The 18,404-nt window shown below is 46.2% G+C and overlaps 3 protein-coding genes across 4 annotated transcripts; 2 read left to right on the plus strand and 1 right to left on the minus strand.

The window, feature by feature from the left end:
• The first annotated feature begins 541 nt into the window (after positions 1-541).
• Positions 542-3,477, plus strand: LOC146259062 (uncharacterized). Its single transcript, XM_084672591.1, has 5 exons — positions 542-686; positions 821-1,803; positions 2,220-2,388; positions 2,923-3,089; positions 3,211-3,477. The coding sequence occupies exons 1-5, from the start codon at positions 542-544 to the stop codon at positions 3,412-3,414; spliced, it is 1,668 nt and encodes a 555-aa protein (XP_084528717.1). The 3' UTR covers positions 3,415-3,477.
• An 88-nt stretch (positions 3,478-3,565) lies between these two features.
• On the minus strand, positions 3,566-10,838 carry LOC146259063 (uncharacterized). 2 transcript variants are annotated; one of them, XM_084672584.1, is made up of 24 exons: positions 10,684-10,838; positions 10,538-10,602; positions 10,171-10,450; positions 9,950-10,047; positions 9,681-9,822; positions 9,450-9,575; positions 9,234-9,359; positions 8,839-9,132; positions 8,498-8,727; positions 8,128-8,392; positions 7,941-8,008; positions 7,798-7,861; positions 7,548-7,659; positions 7,352-7,385; positions 7,174-7,246; positions 6,908-7,039; positions 6,727-6,800; positions 6,523-6,607; positions 6,194-6,284; positions 5,901-5,983; positions 5,697-5,810; positions 5,514-5,615; positions 5,211-5,411; positions 3,566-4,144 (listed from the first exon to the last, which is right to left on the minus strand). In XM_084672584.1, exons 1-24 carry the CDS (start codon positions 10,714-10,716, stop codon positions 4,136-4,138), a joined length of 2,901 nt encoding a protein of 966 aa, XP_084528710.1. In that variant the 5' UTR covers positions 10,717-10,838; the 3' UTR covers positions 3,566-4,135. The 2 variants fall into 2 exon arrangements, with proteins under 2 accessions (XP_084528710.1, XP_084528709.1); XM_084672583.1 differs by having other exon boundaries at positions 6,908-7,042.
• A 1,171-nt stretch (positions 10,839-12,009) lies between these two features.
• Positions 12,010-18,310, plus strand: edc3 (enhancer of mRNA decapping 3 homolog (S. cerevisiae)). The gene is made up of 7 exons (XM_084672593.1): positions 12,010-12,166; positions 12,555-12,724; positions 12,857-13,089; positions 13,187-13,540; positions 13,983-14,136; positions 14,288-14,505; positions 14,643-18,310. Exons 2-7 carry the CDS (start codon positions 12,561-12,563, stop codon positions 14,975-14,977), a joined length of 1,458 nt encoding a protein of 485 aa, XP_084528719.1. The 5' UTR covers positions 12,010-12,166; positions 12,555-12,560; the 3' UTR covers positions 14,978-18,310.
• Positions 18,311-18,404: the final 94 nt, after the last annotated feature.

The following is an 18,404-nucleotide window of genomic DNA, read 5'->3' on the forward strand; positions in this document are numbered from 1 at the left end:
AAATATCTTTCTTTCAACTGACTTTTTAAGAGACTTTTTTTTTGTGTTTTGGGATGATGAGCTTAGCGAAGATGCTTTAACGCTGAGGGTGCGCTCATCTGCGTCAGTAGTGAAATGAGCAGGTTGCATGCTGCCAAGTACTTTGTCATGTCATCAAGACTACAACAGAATTGTGATGTTGAACGCTGTCATTGGAACACAAGCAGAGATTTGGCTTGTGTGCCCCAGTGACATCAGCACTCTGAACCAACACTGGGCAACCAAGAGACTTCTGAAGAGGAAATCTAAAGAAGAGAGAAAAAGAGAGTCCTCGGATTGATCAGGAAACAACAAAAAAGCAAAGAAAAACAGGAGAATCAAATCTGCAGAATTTAATTCTGGGTCAGTGGGGACCAAAAACGTTTTAGGTTCTTGTAAGAGAACAATACTACTCCAGAGGGAGTCATGGAATCTGCACTGAACCACTGAGCACTTTCAGTATGGAGTGAGCTCATCTTGTGTTCCATAGTTTCTGCTACAGGAGGGCACGACGGCAGGCACCATGCCATACCACGACGAAGAGTACCCCGGCCAGTCTCTCTGTCAGTCTGTGGTGCTGTTCTGCTGCAAGGGGATGATTGAAGGCATCATGGTCCTACTCTTCTTCTGGCTGCTCATCCAGGTGTTGTTCACCAAACAACTAGAAGGTAAAGCCCCCTTGCATCTTCTTTTAGGTGACGGAAATAGCCTCGATGTGATTCTGCTCGATCGGGCAATGGCAACGGCAGTCCTTATCTGTGCGCCTGTTGTAAGTGTTGTCCACTTGTCCACTTTTGTACAGTTCACCTCCAGGTTCTCCTCATCGTTGGCCTGGTGGTGTTCTGCCTCTGTCTGATCCTGGGCTGTGTCCTGTGCATGAGGATGAGTGACGGCTGCCCTCACCAAGATAAAGAGCTGGTGACAGCAGTCCTGGTTGAGCCGGTCGCCTTTCCGACGGCGACCGCCGCGCTCCGGGAGCAGTACGGGGATCTGGACGGGGACGTCCCGGAGTTCCCCTCCACCTTCAGCAGCCCGATGGCCTCCAACGACAACTTTGTCAGCACGCCCTACTCCCCCCGCTCTCCGGCCTCGGAGATCAAGGACCACCCCAAGTCTTACTCCCCCCTGCGGCGCCTCAGCACCCCCTGCCTCTCTTCCCCGGTCTACAGACCCATGGCCCAAGGCCGGGCCTCCTTCGGCTCACTCCCCAGGCTCGGGATGCTGTCCAGGACGCGCAGGGCACTGGAGCGCCGCTGCAGCGCCACGGGGCATCACGCTCGCGACGGCTCTCCGTACAGCGAGCGCAGCAGACTCACCAGCACTTGCTCTTCCTCCATGCCCGAAGGGCCTATCCCCCTGGCCACGCTGCACTACGGGTCCAGCTACAGGCAGCCGGGCCCCAGCCTGGACTTCAGCATGGCCTTCTCTCCAGAGCACGGCACCCTCACTGTCAGTGTGCAGGGCATCACCCGGGCCTCCCACACGCTGGAGGAGGTGTCTGTGCTGGGTAGCCTGGCCCCTATGTGCCCCTGCCCGGTGCAGGCCGCGGTCCGGCCCAGCCTGGGCAGGGAGCCCTACAGCCTGGGTCTGGTGCTGAACGTGGGCTGCGTGGAGGAGCTCCAGCGCTGCGTGCTCAGGCTGGCTGTGTACACGCGTGATCCCCCCAGCGCGAGGGGCTCCCCTCTGGGGGAAGTGGAGGTGCAGTGTGGGGGAAAGGACTGGCATCCAGATCGTCCCCTGCATTTCACTAAGGAGCTTAGTCCAAACAAGTGGAAGCTTAAAAAGGTACTTGACGTGGATTGACGCATGTGTAGAGGAAAACACATTTTTTTTGTATTTTTTTTACCAAAGACAGATGGAATTTATCAGTTGAAATTGGGGTAATGTGCCGGAAAGAGGTTTTATGTAAAAATAAAAAAAACAGGGTGAGGGTTATCTTATAGAGAGAAGACAGCATCTAAATGAGTGTTTGTCATTTCATGTGTAGTATATCAAAGTGAAGGGCATGATCTTTTTTGCGATAGGGATCATAGAAACGGCTAAGCTTCCTTTACAAATGCAGCTTTTGGTTCATGTGGAAAAACATTGCCCGAAATGAGATCATCGTAATTACTCCTCCCTCTCTCTCTCTCTCTCTCTCTCTCTCTCTCTCTTTCTCTCTCTCTCTCGTTGTCTGGTGAATGTGTACCCTTTGACCCCAGAGCCTGACCTCCCAGGATGCATCGACAGGCCGAGGAGGAAGCTGCACGCCACAGCCCCTCGGTCAACTCTTCATTCTGCTCCAGTACCAAACTCTAGGCCACCGCATCAAGGCCATGGTGCTGAGGGCCGACAACCTCGTCAAGCTCACGCATGGCTCACTATCACCAGGTAGGACCCTGACCCAGGGCTGTCCCCGCTACAGAGGATATCCATGGTGCCTACAGGTCACGGCGTGTAGGGATATTGTGCAAGCTGCGTGGGATGTCCTGAGCTTTGCTTTTTAGGGGCAGAGGTATAAAGTAAGCCCTCATGTTTGCTTTTAATGTTTTGGGATTAAAGTGTGTCTTACTGGATGTGAATGCTGCTGGAGATCATCCCTTTTTTAATAACATTGTGGTTTTAATCCCTCACTCGCTACTTACAATCCTCCAGACAATGTTCCAATCCCCTCCAACACTGACTGATCCAACAGAGCCTGTCTTGGTAGAGTCACTCTGACTAGGTTGTTTCCTATTTGCCTATTGACACGAGAAGCTTGGCACAAAAGCAAAAATACTTTTGATTTGATAGGATGTGCATGAAACAGAGAGTATGTTAAACCTGTTTTGTTCTGTACATTGGGTTGATAATAAGTCAGTAATCATCCAAGCCTTCCTATCTGCGACTGAATGTGTTGTACTGTGTGTCTGCACCTCCACACAGACTACCAGGTGGTCGTCAACCTCCGCCAGGAGGGACTTGTGATTAGCACAAGGGAGACTAAGGGGGTAGGTGGGGCAAACACAGTGTGGAACTCCCCTTTCCTGTTTGAGCTGCCTCCTGGAGATGTCAATCAACTTCCTCTCCAGTTGGAATTCATTGTCACGCAGGTGGGAACTGCTTTGGCACTGACAACCTACCTTCAGCAAAGAAAATATGTATTACCTTACAAAAGATGCCCCTGAATACATCCAGATATCACAACAACCCTTCCCTGTTCTATTGTGACAGAAGCAAGCCCATTCAAAGAGCACGGTGCTTGGACGCGTCCTGATTGGTCCTGAGGCCTCCGAGGGAGGTCGAAGCCACTGGAAGGACATGTGCAGCCAGGCACAGGTGGAGAGGGCACGGTGGCACCTCGTCCAACCGGAGGTGACTGATTCCGCCAGCCAATCAGGACCCAGTACTCTAAGTTTGAAGCCAACTGGGATCTGATGAAAGGAATTAATTCTCTCTTGAGTCTGGTTGACTCCTTCACATGTATCTCTGTATACAAATACATGTATTATCTGCTTTGATCTGCAATAAACCATTTGTTCCGTCATTGTTTTCCACACACTTCCACGTTTAATGACAAGTACCATTTATTTCTTCTGTATTCATGTACAAACGCATCACACTCATGACAAGGGTCAGTTGATTGACGTTCACATGGATTAGTCTGGAAAAATGTTTGATTAGTCTCTGATTTGTCTCCACAAACAAGTGCATGATGGGAATCATCAGTAAGCATAGCATTATCCTCCACACAAAGCTGGCCCAAGGTGTTTGATGTTGAGGCTGTGTGTACTGTCTTCACAGTATAGTAGTATCAGAGTTATCAGTACCCGCTTCCACACACAAACACACACACACACACACACACACACACACACACACACACACACACACACACACACACACACACACTGGGCTCTCCCCACGTGAGATGCAACAAGTAACTTGCACCCCCTCTACCCCTCCTCCTCCTCGTCAGGACTAGAACAGATCTCCACCTGTCGAGCCAGATAAATTCCATCTCCACAGAGGAGGGGTGTCCCAGCCCCCAGGTGGTCCTCCTGGGTAGGGTCTGAAAGTCTGGGCACCCTGGCTTCTGGTTTCCTCTCAGCATGCTGAGGTGCTGCGGCACGCAAGCCCTGGATCTGCTGCTGGAACCTTAGCTTGGCTAGGTCAACAAAAAATACAAAGGAATCAAATTCTTAAGGAAGGAATCAAATCCCATGAGCTACGGAATTATGTAGTGCCTGTTGATGTGACGGGAAAAGTAACAGGAAAGGTGCCACACAAGCGAAAGTTATAAACTGGAGAAATATCGGTTAAGTCAAATCTCTTATTGCCGAAAGATTTTGTTTAGATTATGTTGTGTCATTAGGACTTAAGGTTAGTAGGGATGTTTCTTGTGGAAAAGCCCCTGTTCAGGGTGTCTTAATGCCGAAAGCACGTTTCAGAAGAGTAGAAGTTAAACTAAGGGAGAGAAAACCCAGATCAAGAGAATATAATTGAATCTACTAGACTGGTGATTGTACCCGATTAAGTCACACTTTCACCTTTGAGGAGATTCTCATTTTTTTCTTTCAGATTGCTGATTTCCATGCTCATTGCTGACATCTGGCAAGACAAAATTGTTGTTTTTAGGCTGATGGGTTTTCTTGTCTTATTCATAACTAGGTTTTAATAGGGGTCTCACTTGAGATGTTTGTTTGAAGGATGTTTAGCCATAATGTAGGATGGCGGCTAACTGCATGTTTGGTGCAAGCTAGTGGTGGGTCCTGGAACGCTATCTGGGTAGTCAGATGTTGTGCATCTGAGCTCTTGACCAGGTTGTTCAGTTTCTCAGATCCAAATCTGATTATTTTCCCAGTGGAGCAACATATGGGAGATTAACTCAATGCTGCATCCTGAATCCATTCTTCCCATACATACTCTTGATTAAGACAGAGACTGGAATTAGGGCAGTCTGCACAAATGTGCTTATATGTATATATGTGTGCAAGCCTGATCGGTCCAAGGGGCCCAGAGCGTTAATTTCAGTGCTTAATCTGACGAAGTGTCATGATCATGCCTGTTAACATCATTATTATCTTGGGGGAGGGGTGGGTGGGTGTGTGTGTGTGTGTGTGTGAAGATTCATTGGCCAGTGAGCCTCCTGTGTTCGAAAGCAGAGAGATTACAGAGGCGGGCTATACGATGATGGTGCAGTGGTAGGGGACGAGAACAGGAAGCCATCTGACCATATGTGCTTTGTTCTGGAGCTCATCCCTCAGACAAGCCACCTCCTTCTGCTCTCGCTCCTTCCTGTCTGGACAGTCCACCTCCTCCCTCCGCTCCTGCTCCGTCTGCCGCGGCCTCAGTTCTGCCCCCTGCTGGTGGCCCCTGTCCCTCAGCGGCTCCTGCTCCTCCTTCCTCTGGCTGTGCAGAGTTTCAACCGCATTCTGCCGAAGCAAAGAAGCGAGTGAGATAGAAAAACCTGGAACGGGTCTACAGTGACCTTTTCCTAGCACGTCGACGTGAACCCAGTGCGTTCTGTCCTTTACCGTGATGACTGTGGACTGCTGTGTGCGCCCGTCGCTCAGATCTCCTGCCGAAAGGTCACAGGTCTGCCCCTGCAGCTCGCGCTCTTTAAACAGGGTCTTTAGCTAGAACACACACACCGAATGTTGGATCATATTTCCCACAGTTTTGGCATCTCAGCTGTTTTGTTTTTTTTATCATTCTACCTGCTCGGTAACCAGTCTTCTCTGTTTCTCCTGGTCCACAATATCCAGAGCAGCAGTTTTCTCCTCTTTTTCACCTTTCCTTTTCCTGTCTAGAGGGGGCTTCCCTTCTTTACTCTGTGGAGAAGGAGGTCGATACCAAACACTTACAATCTTTCAGTGTAACCAACGTCACAGCATCAGAGTTGTGAGGAGCGCTATGAGGACCTGGTGAAGCTGGCGCAGCGTCTGCAGCCTCTGGACCGCCTGGTCTCTGTCCTTCTCCAGCTGACTGGCTTGCCTCCTGCTCTCTGAGATCACATGAACACACACAGCACCGGAGGGAAAGCCTCTCAACCATGAATGTGATTCAGGATCGATGTGTACTTGTTGTTTTATGTCAGTTGAGGAATTCAATGTCGATTCAGATGCTTTGTGAGTGTTTAATAAGTATAAGTTCAATAAGTTCACTCTGTGGCGCAGTGTGTGAAGGAAAGAACAGCTATTATGGAGAGAATGACCTTCCAGCTGGGACCGAAGTGCGTTCAGAACGTCCTCTTGACTCTCACCGCTGTGAGCTTGTTCTGCAGCCCGGTCCTTCTGAGTAACGAGCTGGATGTCCAAGCAAAAAATTTTATAAAGTAGATTTTAAAGTAGATTTATGTACTACATACCTAGTTGTCAATCATTGTGTGAATGTAAAAGATCACTACTTCAGTTCACAGAAACAGCTAGTTGGATTATTAGTGGGGGGGGGGGGTTTCTGTAAAAATAAAATAAAAAATAAAATATATATATGATAATATGAGTAAATGTAATTAAAAGAGATCTTTAATATTCATACTATTACCTTCAGCTCAAGTGCAGAGATCTTAATTTGTGCCTCTGTCCTCTCTGCATCTCTAAGTCTCTCCAGACTCCTCAAACTATGCTCCCTGCCACAGGAAACAGAATCACACATTAAAACGTCAGTTGGACATCTGGAACACGCTGCTTAAGTCGACGCTTCAGCCAGTTAGCTCTGACGAGAAGTCCGCAGGGAAGGCATACATACTTTTCCCTAAGTTCCTGCTCTCTCTCGGTCAGTTCCAGATCCAGCCTCTGAACTTCACTAATTTGCTGGTTCATCTAGTCATGGGATGTATAGCAACAGATGAGGAGTGATGTAATAGGCAATAAAAGGGACTGTATCCTTCCAAAAACATCTCCAGTCCAGTAGCCCAGGAGTCCTGTACCTGTCCTCTGGCTGACTGAAGCTCCTGCTGTTGCTCCTCCAACTCACTGTCTCTGTCCCGCAGCATGTCCCACACCTTCTGCAGCTCCACCTTCACCAGACCAAGCTCCCCATCCACCTCCTTCAGGGAGACCTGCTGTGCACGCGTGCAAACAATGCATGACAGTGGGCACACCACACAGCAACATAGTGGTTGTCCCTAGAACAATGATTGTTCTGTATAACAATGACTGGCAGAGACCGCGGTGTTTTAGTGATCTGACAGACTTTTGGGCTGGTACTGGGTCCCGGTGGCCTCCGGTCCAGAGTGATGGGCTGTGTCACTGTCTCTGGTGGTACACTAAGTTTAGACAAAACAAATCATGGAAGTAAGGTTTTATGCAATTTTTTAAAGACGTAATAATGCAGATGAAAATACAACAGGCACACAATAATGTAAACTCACTCCATCTCTGTTCCTCTGTCCACAGTCTCCCCACCTATGGACATAGGGATGCAGAAAGGAAGTCTATCGCCCCCTAGTGTTTTTTTACGGCACTAAATCTCTAAAGGGGTCATTACAGGAGTTGCATATGCTCACTAAGTACCAGGTTGATGATAACCACACTGAGGATGTCTTACACATGGCATGATAATGTTACCTTTCCCTCTCCCTCTGAGTCTGTGCAGTAGGCCTTGGCTCCTATTCGCCTCCAGCTCTAACTGCTGTTTACAGGCATCCAACTCCAGCTTCAGCAGAGAAGCCGTCTCCTTCTGCGGGATAAGATAGACACATGTGGATCATGGCAAATTTGCTCCTGTAATCCAGATGAACACAGTCTAATCCCACGAGCGTCTACGCAGACAAAAGTGGATGGAAATGAGGAAACAGCTGGGAGGGAAGGCCAGCACCTTGACTCTGGACAGATCTGCCTCTGAATCAGCTCTGTTCTGGAGAAGGGTCTGGATCTGATCCCTGGGGAGGAAAGGAACCTCATGACAGGTGAACTGTCACACAAAAACAACAATTTCTTTGTTTGTTTTCTCACACTTGCCTGTCTTTCTGGCTCTCTGTCTTAAGCCTTTCAACCTCTGCAGTCAGTTGAGAAGCCTCCTTTTGCAACTGTAACGCAAGATATTAGATAGATCAATTGTTTCATGGCCACTATCCACGAAAAGGACCTCATAAGGAAACAGTGTGCTTTTATTTGTTTCATTTAGATGGGTTTTTAGCAGCCTTACTGCATCCACGAGGTTGTTCTGCTTGAGACTCTCTAACTCCCCCTGTGTGGACTGCAACCTCAAAGCAACCTCCTGCCATTTGTCACTCCAGTGAGAGGCCACACCCCTCAGCTCCTCCATGGACTGGGCTGTCTCTGCCGTCATTCTCTGAAGCTCCGCCTCCTTCTCCTGCAGCTCCTGCTGCCTCTCCCAAAGCTCCGCCTCCAGGCTCTGGCCGCGGTCCCGCAGAGTGTGGTTGTCTGACTCAAGGGCCTCCTGGATTTCTCTGATGAGAAACGCCTTGTTGTTTTCATTGCAATACCAGCGAGCCACAGGTCGTTTGTAGTACAGTCACATTGTCCACTCCTGTTTGATGTTCCTCATCACTCACCTGAGCTGGTCACACCTCACCCTCACTTCGTCCAGTTCTTCCCGCCCCTCCTGATGAAAAGTTTTCAGCAACTCTTCCTTTTCTCCAATCAGCTGTGAGCGCTCGGTCTCCAATGCTGCAATCTGATTGGTGTGAATCACGCGCTCAGCCCCCAGTTCATGCTGCTGTATCAGTGTAGTTTCAAGCTTCTGTTTCACCATCTCAAGCTCAATTGTGAGCTTCTCGTTAACCTGGAGTCCAATGAGATGGGGACATGGGTAAAGGCCACCACAATGGAGATGAACATCCCAAAACAATGCATGTGTAACGATTAAAACGTTTTCACCATTTATTGCTCTCACCTCTCTGACAGAGTGCAGCTCTTCTGTCAACAAGAGGGTCTCCTGTCCCTGCTTGCAGGTGCTGGCCTTGGCCTCAGCCAGCTGGTCATGGAGCTCACACACCTGGTCAGTGAAACCTTCTCTTCCTCGCTGGGCCCTCTCCAGCTGCAGCTCCAGACCCTGGGCCTTCTGATGCAGGTCTGCCTTCTCCTGCAGCAGTCGATCTTTGTCCGACAGTGCCCCAGACAGCTTGGCCTTCAGGTCCTCCACACCGTCCTCCATCCTCAGCACCTTGGTGGACAGGAGGTCTCTCTCCTGGGACGGGTTTGGGAGAGGGGGAGACTGGTCATGACAGGAAGTCGTGTAAGATGGAGGATGTTATGTTTCATTTCAGTATGATGGCTGAGGTGACTCACCAGGCTAGCCTGGCCCAGTTTGCTGCGAGCCTCGCTCAGCTGGTCCTGAAGTTCGCTGTGGGACTGAATGGTGTGACTCAGTCTTTGATTTATCTCTTCAGTTTGACTCAACACTGTTAGCTGAGTCTAGGACCGTAGAAGAGGGTGGAAGGAGCATAATGTTAGTAGCAAAATTTGAGTTTGACCGATATTCTCCTTTGTGATGAAAGAACGGACCTCTTTTGAAGAGTGGAGTTGCTGGACAGCCTGGTCTTTCTCTGCCTCCAGTGACTCTGCCCTCAACTCTGCCTCTCTCAGGGCCTCCTTCAATCGGATCAGCTCTTTTTCTGCCTTCTGCTTCCCCTACACGTTCATAATATCAATGTCATAATTATCAACAACATTGGAATTTTCAGCATTTTCATATTGGAAGAAACTAAGCTTCAAGATTTCTGTTGTTGGGCATACCTGTCTGTAAAAGTCTTCTTGTGTCACAGGTAATGTGCTGCTAAGAGATCTAGGATTTTTCTGGATGGAGGCAGACTGGATGTTGCTGCCTCTCTCTAGAGTCAACCTCATTTTCAACATGTCCATCTCCAGCTGCAAGACCCTTAATCATGGTCATAAATCGTATCAACAACAAACTTCCTGGGCTCTGTATTCGATCATCAGCAATTCTCCCACATAACATAAGTCATGACGACACACCAGGATCAATCAACAGCGTTAATGCTCACTTGTCTTGCAGTTCTCCACGTCGCCGGCTTTCCTCAAACCGGGACAGCTCAGCTGCGTCCTTCTCCTGTTCAAGAGCACTCACCGCCTCTGACAGCTGCTGGGGGATGTAGCAAGCAGGGGATGAGGCGAGGCTGGGTCACACACACACCACCACCAAGACAACCAGCCAAGAGTAAAGAAGTGGAAGATGAATCCAGGTGCTCTAAGGGTCTTCTCCTACCTTGTGTTTCATATCCAGAAGTTGCGCTGTGGTTGTGCTGTGGTGTAGGTGTGTGTCTTTGGATTTCAACAGGTCTGTCTGGCTGTCTAATCGTTCGTGAGCCTCCCGCAAGCGCTGCACCAGCTCTGCCCGACGAAAGCCGCTCTCAGTCAGGGCAGCCCGCAACTCAGCTCCTGGAGAGGGGGACAGGGACCGCGGTGCACCCTCTGGAGCCATGCGGGACATTGACTGCCATCTCCTCATGCCTGGGTCATTCGGCCTGAAACCACCATTGCCAGTGCTGGGACAGAGAGAAACATTAGTTTGGACACAGTTTGTCAGTTTATGAAGTGTGATAGAAAACACTGAAAAAGGCATTTTGTCTCACCTGGTGCTGAGTTTGGAGAGGAAGCCTGCTCCAGAGACACTAGCCACATTGTACCATGCTGAGGACTGAGGAGGAACACAGAAACACAATTTTAAATGGCTCTTAATTTTCTCTCAAGTGAAGATAATATGCCTATTTGCCATTACCTGAGATTTAAAGTGAGACTGGCTGTCCCACATGTCCAGGTCAGAGAGGGAGAGAGGACTTGAGGCTCGGAGTGAAGGTCTAAGGGTTTTGGCGATTCCACCCAAATCCCAGTCGTTCTTTCTAGGGGAAAGGCTCCAGCCCTCATCGTCCCACACTTCCATCCCCGCTGGCTCTGCCCGCGAGGACGATGACACGTTTTTTTGCTTTTTCTTTTTACAAAAGTGACAGCTAAGAGTGTACGACTATTCATAGAAGACTTTCCTTGGCTGTGTCAGTGTTTGTTTACTGGATCTTCTCTATTAACTTCCAACAAAGCCCTGACAGTTATCACACCCTGGCTCTGTTCCACAAGCTTTGTCACACAACCTCTTCAGCAACACATACACATCCACAAACTAACGAGAATGAACATGGACATTTCACTCTAATACACAATCTTAAAAACATCAGCAGTTGTTAAGAATCATCGATAAGTTACAGTTGTCTACGGATTTCAAAGAAGCAGCAAGCTACACGAGAAAGGCCACTAAAAAGAAGCTGCTTGCCTCCTACCTTTCTGCTTAAGCCCTCTTCTGTTTCCTCAGAATGCCCACTTGCACTGTTACTAATCAAGTCTGCTGTGATTGCAGGAGCAAGCTGTTGAGTATGCACCCTTTAAAGTATCCATGGTAACCAGCATACACAGGACGCTGTGGGTGTGAAGTCCAACCCTTGCTAGATACTCTCCACATGACCTCACTGGCTCATTATGCACTGTAATACAAGTGTTTGTTGCTTGTTGTTCTTTTCTGACAGCTCAGCCATTCAAACGAATTAGCTTCCCTCGTACTATACTGTATTTTGATTAATGGGAGGGTATTTGTGTTTTAAATTACGTTTAGAAATGTTAGAAAAGCAGTCACTTGTTAATATCCTTGTCCTCCAAAGAACGACAGACATGCTGGTGGTTGATAATACTGTAAGGGAGTGACATAAATGATGACTAGACTATACTTTCCCCAATACACAGCTATCTGCCAAGCCTCCACAGCTATGTGATAAATACCACATGCCCCAAGGTCAAAAATAACACTTGTTCCCCATTAATATCATCACAAACCATGTGTGCCAACAACATCCCCTGCTTTTGACTATTTCAGTGTGTTAGTTATATGGTCCTAATCAGCAGTTAGTTTCGTTTTTAAAATGTTGTATTGTTTAATTCATTATAATTGGTCTTCATTCTGTGTGTGCGTCTACTTTAATACTTATAAATTGAGTCTCATGACTATCAATTATTTCAACCAAAAGCCCAATTTTGAAGTTTGAATGGAGAGTGGAGGAAACGGAAGTCGATTGTTTTTAGCATTCACTACTCTACAATACTGATGCGAAGTTAACAAGCTCACAGCTGGAAGACGCAAATATTTCCTTCATAGTCCGATTGAATAACATAATTGGGTTTGATTTTAAAGGATCTGATAAAAAATAATATCTTAAAAGGTATGTGCGTTTCTTAACAGTAATGCAGGCCATATTATGTCAAAGTGGTGACTGGTTGAGATGCCATGTTGGTTGTTAGTCGCTAGCGTGCTTGAGTTCGCTAGCTCTAGCTAGCGAACTCAACATACAATTGTAGCTACCTTGTTAAAAGCTACGAGAAAGGTCTGCCAGTTGTTCTCTTTAATATTCCGAGTAATATCAAGGATGGTGTTCCAGTTTACTCTGTCATTTTTGATAGCGATCATGTTATTAAGTGTAGCCTATTCAGTTAATGTGTTCTACTTGTAGTCAATACTACAAGTAGCCAGTTAACTAGGTAGCAATGCAAGTAACCTTTGTTTTCTTGTTAATTATTATCTTGTCCTGAACCATTGTGTTTCTCCCTCAGGACAGAATGGCGGCAGATTGGTTGGGAAGTTTAGTGTCAATAAACTGCGGTACGACTCTGGGAGTGTACCAAGGACAAGTTTCATCTGTGGATCAGACCAGCCAGACCATCTCTCTTAAACAGCCTTTCCACAATGGTGTCAAATGTCCTGTACCTGAAGTGACTTTCAGGTAAAGAACAGTCAATGTCTTGCCTTATTTGATAAGCAATTAAAGTGTAAAGTGCATACTGTTTCGGATTGACTGCGCTGGATGGATGGAGTTTCAGAGTTAAAATGAGCTGTTTTTGTTTGCAAATTGCAGTGCTATGGACATTAAGGAACTAAAGATTTTGGACATCCGGAATGGCCAAGATGGGTGGAGTGGCAGGGGGGGAGGTCAGACCAACAGTGTTCCTATCGCTGTCCCGCTCAAAGGTGACCCCAGGACCCAGGAAAGACTGATCTCTCCCCAGCAGAACTGCTCTAAAAGCTATGGAGATCGTCACCTTGACGTGCCAGGCCAGCCCAAGGGATTCCGACGGAGACACAATTCCTGTAAGTATCAACAGTGTGCTGCCCACAACTGTCCGAATACTAACCGCTGCTGTTTAAACAGTTGTAACTTTTGAAACGTTTTATCGTGCTGTCGCAGGGTCGTCAAGTAGTCGAGGAGTAAACCAAGTCACGCCTAAGAAGAACGGAGTGAAGAACGGCGGCTGCGGGGGTCCCATGAAGCTAAGGGACGATGAGTGTTTCGGGGACGGCATGGAAGAGAGGTTGGACACGGACTTTGACTTTGAGGGGAACTTGGCGCTGTTCGACAAAGCGGCCGTGTTCTCACAAATAGACACGTCGGAGCGGCGGGGCAATGGAACGCGGTCGCGAGGGACCCCAGGGGAGCAGACTCCCTCTCGGTATCGCCACGACGAAAACATCCTGGAGGCCAAACCCATTGTTTACAGGCAGATTGACGTCCCCCAGCCCGGGGCCAAAGAGTACTGCACCGGTGAGTGACTCACAAGGACACGGGAACATTCTCCCCAGGATAACGATGTACGCCAGGGTGTCCTGCAGAGAGAGAGAGAGAGAGAGAGAGAGAGGGAGAGAGAGAGGGAAAGGGGGGAGGGGGAGAGAGGGAGACTCAGAGACTCAGAGAGGAGTAAGGCGAGTTTTATACTCATGTGTACATGAGTATAAAATGTGTGTGGGTGGGGGGGTTGGCGTTCTGCAGAGGGAGACTGGCATTGGTCACAGTTTGGAATGGGAGTGAGAAAACAGGACAACGGCGGATATTGCTTTAAAAAAAACTAGAACAAAAACGACAACGTAAAGGCGGCAGGCGTGTGTTGCTTAGGCGGCCGCCTTAACTGAAAAGTGCTGCGGGAAACCCTGTACACCATCCCTTATCCATACAACCAGAGTAATTGTCTCTCTCTTCCTCTGTGCAGACTCGGGGTTGGTGGTGCCCAGTGTGTCTTATGAGCTGCACAAGCGTCTGCTGTTGGTAGCTGAGCGACATGGTCTCTCCTTGGAGCGGAGACTGGAGATGACTGGTGTGTGTAGCAGCCAAATGGCGCTGACCTTGCTGGGAGGCCCCAACAGGTGAGTACAACACCATGCGCATACTCCATTTCATATTGCAGATGGTTTATTTATTTTAAACCCATTTTACATATCGTAGTTCCTCCCATTCATTTGACAAAGCCCAACGGGTTAAAGAAGTATGTCTGCTTTTGTATTGGATCACTTGCAGATTAACCCCCAAGAATGTGCACCAGCGGCCCACTGTGGCCCTGCTGAGTGGACCTCATGTGCAAGGAGCCCAGGGCATCAGCTGTGGCCGCCACCTGGCCAACCACGAGGTGGAGGTCATCCTCTTTCTGCCCAACTTTGTCAAGATGCTGGACTCTGTTACCAGCGAGCTCACGCTCTTTAGCAAAACGGAGGGCAAGCAGGTGTCCAGTATCAAAGGTATTTGACGTCAAATTTGTTGTAACAGTAGCATGGTTCATTTATTACAGGGATGCTATCCGGTTTTCTAGGGTATGTTTGGGTTTTGGCGAAGGGTGGGAATCTTTCTTGAGATTCGGTTTGTTTCTTTTCTGCAGACTTACCAGACAGCCCCGTGGACCTCATCATCAACTGCCTGGACTGTCACGAGAACACGTTCCTAATGGACCAGCCGTGGTACAGTGCTGCTGCAGATTGGGCCAACCAGAACCGAGCCCCGGTGCTCAGCATAGACCCTCCAGTCAGTGGCCAGGGCCAGGCTGTGGAGGCCAAGTGGTCCCTCTCCCTGGGCCTTCCCCTCCCCCTGGCCGAGGGGGCGGGCAGGGTTTACCTCTGTGACATCGGTGTCCCTCGCCAGGTGTTTCAGGAAGTAGGGATCAAGTACCACTCTCCGTTCGGGTGCAAGTTTGTCATTCCGTTACACTCAGCATAACTGGACTGTCACAGTCTAACACGTTGACCCTTCCTGACCAATTGGGTTTTGGGGATTTTTTTTAATACACAGAACAAGCCTTCAATTCCGGTATATTATTGTGTTTTGATCGTTCACGTTTAGGTTTTCTGAGGGCAGCTGCAAGGGGGAACTGGAAATGTGTTACAAAGAGTGTTACAGATGGGATACAGCACTTTTTGGTTCAGATCGGATGAGAGCATTAAGTTTGTATCATCCAGGACTCATTGGATGAGAGCATTGAGTTTGTATCATCCAGGACTCATTGGATGAGAGCATTGAGGTTGTATCATCCAGGACTCATTGGAAGAGAACATTGAGGTTGTATCATCCAGGATTCATTGGATGAGAGCATTGAGTTTGTATCATCCAGGCCTCATTGGATGAGAGCATTGAGGTTGTATCATCCAGGACTCATTGGATGAGAGCATTGAGTTTGTATCATCCAGGACTCATTGGAAGAGAGCTTTGAGGTTGTATCATCCAGGACTCATTGGATGAGAGCATTGAGTTTGTATCATCCAGGACTCATTGGATGAGAGCATTGAGGTTGTATCATCCAGGACTCATTGGATGAGAGCATTAAGTTTGTATCATCCAGGACTCATTGGATGAGAGCATTGAGTTTGTATCATCCAAGATCAAATATATATTATTCCTTACATTTCTTTTCATTTGAGTCTGCTCAGCATGTAAACAGTTGAGGATGTTTTCATTTTGACAGATTCTTTTAGTGGCACGGGTAGGTAAGGTTTTTTTCCTTAAAATAACTACTTTTAATTGAGCTGTGACTGAGCATGCCGCTTAAGGTGTGACGAGAGATTTCAAGAGTTTGTTCAGACAGTACAGGATATGTGGTGACCCATTGATGGGCCTTTTGCAAACACAATCATCCTGCAGAAATGTAATGGCGAGATATGTAAATTGGTGTAAATTCAATTACACCTGTATTGAAGTCTGATATATCTATTAAATAGACTATTTTATCAATGGAACTATGAATGTAGTATGTGTTTAAAGATGAACAATCAGATTTTTCAATTTTTTATTGGTCTTTTCAATTTACAGGTTTTTAGTCTAAGACTAAGTCTCGTCTTTGATCTCAGTCAGAGGAACAACCTTTGAAGTTATGAGAGCACCACTGCTGCACAGAAGGAGGTCATTTGAGCAGACTGTTTCCTCGTTGGCAAAGCCAGTTAGTTCGCCTTATTTGTGTAACATCTTGAGAGCGTTGTGCATATTCATGCACAGTTGATTTCTTACCAAAATACAGACTTGTTCATTCCTTACATTGGAGAAGATTGCCTTCTCTTTGTGAAGGCCAGTCTTAACTCTTTTGTGTGAATTTATTTGATTCTAGAGAACAGAAAAATCTTCGGACCCTCTGATTCTTCCACACATAGGGTACATTCTTGTATTTGCTTGCTTGAATTATAAATCCCCAAATGGGCACGGTTCTTGTCTGTAACATGCATTCATCTACATTTGGCCAAAATCAAGTTGAGAATGTGTGGCACCCATCTTCACATGCATCATCTTTTGTTGGTGATACATTACTGATAGTATTTTTTGAAAATTTAAGGCTGATGTATATTTTTTTAGTCTTTTGAAACGTTCAAATTGAAGTACTAAAATGCTGCTCAATTCTGCAGACAATTTGTTAATTTTATAGCATTATTGAGGCATAACACTATTAATAGTGCTACCTGTCATTATCTTTTTTGTTTAACAGATGATTGTTGTAGTTACAATGTTATTTGGTTACATGACCGGTTGATATATACCACTGGATATTAGCAGACATGTCTGATACGTTAAACATTTTTATTTTCAAGGATTCATTCATTCTTGACACATTTTGAAGAATTTGATATCTGTTTCTGTATTCTGAATAATGCATGAGGCAAAGGAAAAAATTATAATCTTATGTTAATGTCAAAAATCTAATAATTCGAAATATTTTTACAGATTAATTTGAATTATACAATTAGGCCATAGTAATCTGTTATAGGATCAGAATTCCAATGATCTTCCTCAGTTTAATTTAGCTATTGTTAAAGTATGGCAGCGTTTGAAAGGTAGACATTCTTCATCTGTGTTCCCTCCCAACTTATACAGACATTAACAAAGACAGAATTCACATGTTCAGACAGCCATCATTGATTATTTTCAGAACAAAGTTATTTGATACTGAATATAAATCCATAAAAAAAATCTGTTTCTTTGTATGTGCCTGTAAGCAAGATTTTGTGTGTCTGCAAGCAGGAACTTGATTGGAAGCTGTTGAATAATGTTGCTGCCTGGTTTCCAAATAGAGAAACTAAGTGTGTCTGTGAAAGGACCTTTTCATATCTGCTGGGTGCTTACAAGGTATTATGCTCCAGCAGAGGACAGTGAAGCTAGATGCTTAATTGAGTATTAACTATTATGTACCTGGAGTATAGATATATATATTTTTTAATCATGATTCAATTTAGTTAAATTTGCCTTGTCTCATATTTTCTTAATGGCAGTGATCACCTTTTTGTGTGTTTTGGATCAATGTACTAATGTGAACATGATGTCCTGGGTGTTGCAGCACTGTATCCATAAACTCAGTGAAGCCCTGTCTGAAACACCTCATTGGTGGGATGTGTTTACACGTTACTGACGCCACAGTCATTTTTGATCTCAAATGTGTACGTGTGTGTTGGAAGGGATGGGGTGTTGGCAAGAAACTTCCTTTATTCGACATAATAGACACCCTTTACAAGGCATAGATAGCCTCTAAAATACTTCAACCACAGGGGGGCAACAAAATCCCACCGTTTAATTTTCTTTAGTAAATAGACAATAGCGAGTGGCCTTGCATTGGAAATTCTTAACTTCTTAAGCATCACTCAAATTATATAAACAGTAAGGAGCTATGAGTTCAGTCTGGTGTTAATCCACACATTTGTTACAATTAAACTCTTAGCCATACATCTTGGTAAATCATTTAGAATTGGATGGTTTGCTACTAATCCTTTTGGATTTATGTGATTGCTTGTCGAAAAGGTTTGGTTCAGAATTCAGCAAAACTACTGAATTTATGTAATACCTTTTATTGTTCATTTGATTTTTTTTTAACATTGGTTATTACAGAACTAGTCCAAGGGACCATGAGTAAAGAAAGTAAACTCAAAGTACCACGGACACATGCGTAGGTGGGTCTCGAGTTGTTGTCGACAGACGTTAACCCACGTGTTTTGATCTAAGTGAGGCATTTGTAAACTGCTGTTTCTATCCACATGTTGCGTTATTGTTCAAATTTAGAAAAAATAAACACGTTGAAGAGACTAAGTATCAGCTGGACTGCTTTTATTACATTTAGAAGAATTTGGGGTTATATTTTAATGATTGGTATTCATTCTATTGAGTTTATTTGATT

Source organism: Hypomesus nipponensis, chromosome 14, assembly GCF_054491055.1.
Source record: "Hypomesus nipponensis isolate SF chromosome 14, ASM5449105v1, whole genome shotgun sequence".
Taxonomy (NCBI): domain Eukaryota; kingdom Metazoa; phylum Chordata; class Actinopteri; order Osmeriformes; family Osmeridae; genus Hypomesus; species Hypomesus nipponensis.